This window comes from Rhinoraja longicauda, chromosome 11 (assembly GCF_053455715.1).
Source record: "Rhinoraja longicauda isolate Sanriku21f chromosome 11, sRhiLon1.1, whole genome shotgun sequence".
NCBI lineage: Eukaryota > Metazoa > Chordata > Chondrichthyes > Rajiformes > Arhynchobatidae > Rhinoraja > Rhinoraja longicauda.
Window position 1 is genome coordinate 57,716,493 of NC_135963.1, and position 6,020 is coordinate 57,722,512.

General features: G+C 45.6%; 1 protein-coding gene across 1 annotated transcript in view; it reads right to left on the bottom strand.

Moving 5' to 3' along the window:
- Positions 1 to 5,697, bottom strand: part of rgl1 (ral guanine nucleotide dissociation stimulator-like 1) — a 199,396-nt gene extending 193,699 nt beyond the window's left edge. Inside the window, exon 1 of the mRNA XM_078407806.1 lies at positions 5,353 to 5,697. Coding sequence (XP_078263932.1) covers positions 5,353 to 5,373 — 21 coding nt within the window. The 5' untranslated portion in view covers positions 5,374 to 5,697. The remainder of the gene's footprint in view (positions 1 to 5,352) is intronic.
- Between the last annotated feature and the right edge of the window lie 323 nt (positions 5,698 to 6,020).

Below are 6,020 nucleotides of genomic sequence, written 5' to 3' on the forward strand. Positions count from 1 at the left end.
CATCTGCAGTTCTTTCCTAAGAATTTAAGAGGCTTTTGGATAGGCCCATGGGTATGGATCAGGTGCAGGCAGAGGAGATGAGGTTAACCTGGCCCTGTGTTTGGCACAGGCATTGTGGGCCGAAGGGCCTGCAGCTGTGTTGTACTGTTCTACATTCTTTAAGACTGGAAGCAGAAGAATCGACATGGCAACTTGGAGATAGACACAAAATGCTGGAGTAACTCAGCAGGTCAGGCAGCATCTCGGGAGAGAAGCAATGGGTGACGTTTCAGACTGAGAAGGGTCTCGACCCGAAACGTCACCCATTCCTTCTCTCCCGAGATGCTGCCTGACCCGGTGAGTTACTCCAGCATTTTGTGTTTACCTTCGATTTAAACCAGCATTTCCAGTTTTTGTTTCCTACACATGGCAACTTAGAGTGTGTCCAAAACGTAATATCGCAGATGCTGAAATCCAGTGAGCAGGGGACATTGGAAACATACCAGTGAATAGCTAGGATCATCAAGCCTTGACTCATTCACGATACATCTCATTATCTATGCCAGCATCAAATCCCCTACAGTGCTGTACATTGTACATATTGACTGTTGCAGCTTTAAACATTTTTCCCCAACTGCACAAAATCGAAAAACAAAAATGGTGACATTTGATCAGATTTGCCAAATCAAGACACGCAGACTCTCCTGAACCTGGGCTGCCAGTGACTTATGTAAACTCTTCTGGCAGTTTGCAATTTGCACAACACTCTACCATCACTCATGTTTAGGGGAGAGGGGAGAGGGGGGGGGGGGGGGGGGGGGGAGGAGGAAGAGGGGATCAGAGTTTATTTTATTTCTCTTTAACTTTATTTATCCAAGGAAGAAAATTGGTCTGCCAACAGTCATGAAGCCTAACAAGATACATGAAGGTATCACAAAATGCTGGAGTAACTCAGCAGGTCAGGCAGCATCTAGGAGAGAGGGAATGGGTGACGTTTCGGGTCGAGACCCTTCTTCAGTCTGAAGAAGGGTCTCGACCCGAAACGTCACCCATTCCCTCTCTCCTGAGATGCTGCCTGACCTGCTGAGTTGCTCCAGCATTTTGTGAAATGAATACCTTCGATTTGTACCAGCATCTGCAGTTATTTTCCCACACAAGATACATGAAACATGAAGTTAAAGTGATGAGTGGAAAATCCAGGATTTGGGATGTGCAAGGATTGAGGAGGGGGAAGAGGAGGAAGTGGAGGGAGTCAGTCTACCCCACGACAGAAGGGGGAGGCCATATGGTCATGTGATAGTAGAATTCGGCCATTCACTCATCGAGTCGACTGCGCCATTCAATCATGGCTGACCTATCTCTCTCCCTCCTGACTCCATTCAATCATGGCTGACCTATCTCTCTCCCTCCTGACTCCATTCAATCATGGCTGACCTATCTCTCTCCCTCCTGACTCCATTCAATCATGGCTGACCTATCCCTCCCTCCTGACTCCATTCAATCATGGCTGATCTATCTCTCTCCCTCCTGACTCCATTCAATCATGGCTGACCTATCCCTCCCTCCTGACTCCATTCAATCATGGCTGATCTATCTCTCTCCCTCCTAACTCCATTCTATAAGGTCAGAAGTGATAGGAGTAGAATTAGGCCATTCGGCCCATCGAGTTGTACAGTGTGGTAGCCACAGGGAAAATGGATTTCCCAATGGCGTTCTGAGCTGTCAAAGATCAGCATGATTCAGGTCGTTAAGGATGCAGTGTCGTCAAGCCTTGCGTGACCCTGCTGTCTTCACACAAAGTGTGACTGTCCTGGGGGAAACAAACAGGCACACGCACAAACACACGATAGCCCCGGCACGGCAGATCCTCAATGGACTGGAGCTCTATTACACGTGTTCATCTCCCCCCCCCCCCCCCCCCCCCCCAGCAATTGAAGGGCTTACAAGCAAAGTTGTGACACAAATGGGAATAATGCTATTAATTCAACCAAGAGGATCGGATGGGCTAGGCAGCCAGATCTCACACCGATGATAATCAGTCTCGTTTTAGAAGCCACAATGCAGCACAAACTAGAACAGGGTGGCACAGTGCGTGGTTCCAGCACCAGGGCTACCGGTCTGGAGGTTTGTGTTCATACTTCGCAGTTGAGAGTTCAAATCCCACTGAGGAAACTGAAATGTAAGGACGCAGTGATAGAGTTGCTGCCTCCCAGCGCCAGAGACCCGGGTTTGATCTGTCTGTACGGAGTTTGTAATGTTTCGGGTCGGGACCCCATTCAGATGCAGTCTCTTAGTCCCTCCACTAATCAACAGTGATTTCATTCATGGACAGGGTGTCCATGCCAAAAGTTTTCAAAGCAAAAAGAATATAAAAATAATGAACTGTGTTCTATCGGGTTTTTATCCCAATATGCCCGTAACCGGTTTTACTTAAGGTGATTGTGTTATTAATGGCCATTACTCAGCTGCTGTCCAACACAAGTCGTGGCACGGTGGCACAGAGATGCTGGAGGGAATGGATTACAGAGGTCCCGGGGAAAGCGTACAAACTCCGCACAGACAGCACCCGACGTCAGGATGGAACCCAGGACTCCGGCGCTGCAAGGCAGCAACTCTACCGTTGTGCCCACCCATCGAAAGGCTTCTTAAACACCACTTGTCTGCCTTCACCACCATCTGTGGAAGTGCGTTCCAGGCACCCACAACCTTGTGTGAAAAGAAACACCTTTAAGTTATGTCCTTCTCTCCTTAAAGCTACATCCTTGGGTCTTTGGCATGTCCACGCTGAGAAAAGGTGGCTGAAATATTTTGTTTCAAAAGGGTGACAGAGGTTTCCTGCTAACACGATAGATATCAGATTGTCCTTTTACACACTTCCAGCTCAAGGAAGCTTATAGAACAAACTGAACAGTGCACCACAAGAACAGGCCCTTCGGCCCACTATGTCCATGCCGAACACAATATCAAGACCATTAGATTATGGAGATTTTATATATAATATATTTTATACATTGAGCGTAATGTATAGCAGGATTGCCACTGAACTGTATGCAAAAGTAGAATTTCACTGCACTTCGGTACACATGACAATAACGTTCCATTGAACCTGGGGCTCAAAGAATCTCCTGGTCTGCATTCTGAAATCCAGTTTAATGAGATACTCTCCCATCAAGTCTCAGGAGATCACCCACGAGAACAACATAGACCAATACTTAAACCAATTTGAACATGCTTAGAGTCAAATACACGTTAACTGCATCCCACAACACGAGAGACAAGGGGACATAATAAAAGACAAGTGCTGGAGTAACTCAGCGGGTCAGGCAGCATCTGTGGAGAACATGGATAGGTGACGTTTCACAGAGTTCTGGAGAAACTCAGCGGGTCAGGCAGCATCTGTGGAGAACATGGAGAGGTGACGTTTCACAGAGTGCTGGAGTAACCCAGTGGGTCAGGCAGCATCTCTGGAGAACATGGATAGGTGACGTTTCACAGAGTGCTGGAGAAACTCAGCGGGTCAGGCAGCATCTCTGGAGAACATGGATAGGTGACGTTTCACAGAGTGCTGGAGTAACTCAGCGGGTCAGGCAGCATCTCTGGAGAACATGGGTAGGTTATGTTTCGGGTTGAGACCCTTCCTCAGATCAGACCCGAAACATCACCTACCCATGTGCCCCAGAGATGCTGCTTGACCAGTTTCGCCAGCACTCTGTGCTTTTTCTTTGTACACCAGCATCTGCAGCTCCTTGTTTCTAGGCAATACGAGAAGATACACTCCATGATTCGAGTTTGCATTTACGATTACAAACACCGCATACTATAAACCTCTGAATTGACAGCTAAAGGCTGACCTGGAGGTCAGAACCAAGATCTAGATTCAGAAATAACACTTTCAACATCATTTAGCTTCAGAGTCAAATCAGATCAGGAAACCTCACAACAATCTTGGGGGCATTTGTTTTGTCTTTTTGCACTATTATTCAGTGTGTGTGTGTGTGTGTGTGTGTGTGTGTGTGTGTGTGTGTGTGTGATACACACATATATACATATACACACATATATATACTGTATACACAGACACTTACATATACACATAAATATATATAAACATAGAAAATAGGTGCTGGAGTTGGCCATTTGGCCCTTCGAACCAGCCAATATGATCATGGCTGATCATCCAAAATCAGTGCCCTGTTCCTGCTTTCTCCCCATATCCATTGATTCCGTTAGCCCGAAGAGCTGTATCCAACTTTCTCTTGAAAACATCCAGTGAATTGTCCTCCACTGCCTTCTGTGGCAGAGAACTCCACAGATTCACAACTCTCTGGGTGAAGAAGTTTTTCCTCATCTCAGTCCTAACGCACAATCACACACATACACACACACACACACACATACATACACACACTGATCTTTTTTTCTCTCTCGTTTATGATATAGTTTACAGTGTACGATGTTTACATATTCTGTTGCTGCTGCTGCAAGTAAGAATTTAATTGTCCTATCCGGGACATATGACAATAAAACACTCTCAGTAAGACCCAGCCGACCATGAATAAACCTCAGACCATTTATAAAATGTCAAAAGCTAGAATATGCCATGCCGTGATTAGAAAGTACACAGAAAGTAATTCGATTTTAAACAGTGGCTCTGCTTGGGCACAGTGTTAAAAAAATCAAACTCAAGTCAAGTCAAGTCTATTTGTCACATACACATACACGATGTGTAGTGAAATGAAAGTGGCAATGCCTGCGGATTGTGCAAAAAAAAATACAATTACAGCATATAAATTAAAATGAATACAGAAAAGAAAGAAAATAAAGAAAATTTAGTCCCTGGATACAGAAAAGAAAGAAAATGTAGTCAATAGACAATAGACAATAGGTGCAGGAGGAGGCCATTCGGCCCTTTGAGCCAGCACCGCCATTCAATGTGATCATGGCTGATCATTCTCAATCAGTACCCCGTTCCTCCCTTCTCCCCATACCCCCTGACTCCGCAATCCTTAAGAGCTCTATCTAGCTCTCTCTTGAATGCATTCAGAGAAGTGGCCTCCACTGCCTTCTGTGGCAGAGAATTCCACGACTCTCTGGGTGAAGAGGATTTTCCTCGTCTCAGTCCTAAATGGCCTACCCCTTATTCTTAAACTGTTGCCCCTTGTTTTGGACTCCCCCAACATTGGGAACATGTTTCCTGCCTCTAACGTGTCCAACCCCTTAATAATCTTATACGTTTCAATAAGATCTCCTCTCATCCTTCTAAATTCCAGTGTGTACAAGCCTAGTCCCTGGAGTGCATTGCTTATTTCAATAATTCTAAATAACGTCAGGTTAACGTATTTAAAAGGCACATCTGCAGTCGGAGGTACTCACCAACATAGGAAAATAAGCCATGCTGTTGGGACATATTTTGCATTTGCCTCACAGACCATAGTCGGAAGCAAGCGTAGTTGATTTCGAGCAAGTCATTTTACAGATGCAGACGGGGCTGGATCCAGCAGATATAGCCAGACTGCTGGTTCAAATCAAACCAAACTCTTGCTGGCAGAGCAAGGCTTGCAGCCTGCTCCACTGGGCTCGGCTATGACAGGCAGCAAAGTTCCAGATGAAATTCCCTTTTCCGATATTGACTGGAGATGGCCAGGGACAATTGACGGAAGTGAGCTGCTGAGCTGGTTTAATCTGCACTGTGCTCCCACACAGACTGAGTGACTCCTGCTTTGAAGAGGGTGGGAAAAAAAAACGCAACTCCGCAGTGCCAGAAAGCGACTTCACATTTGAACAACCCCTTCTCACTGGGATTTGACACAAGCACCTCTTTGTTGCAGCGAAGAAAATCGGATTGAGACATCCGAGGAACCCCGCAAACCAAGAAGTAAACGTAAACCTGCGAAGGATTTTTAAAATAAAAAGGGTGTTTAAAGTTCACAAGCTGAACTTTCTTTTAAAAAACCCAAAACACGAATTTGAAGGAAAAGTGAAGAAATGTTCCCAAGAGCTGGCATTATTCCGGGGAGCACTTGGTAATTTTGAAAACCCAA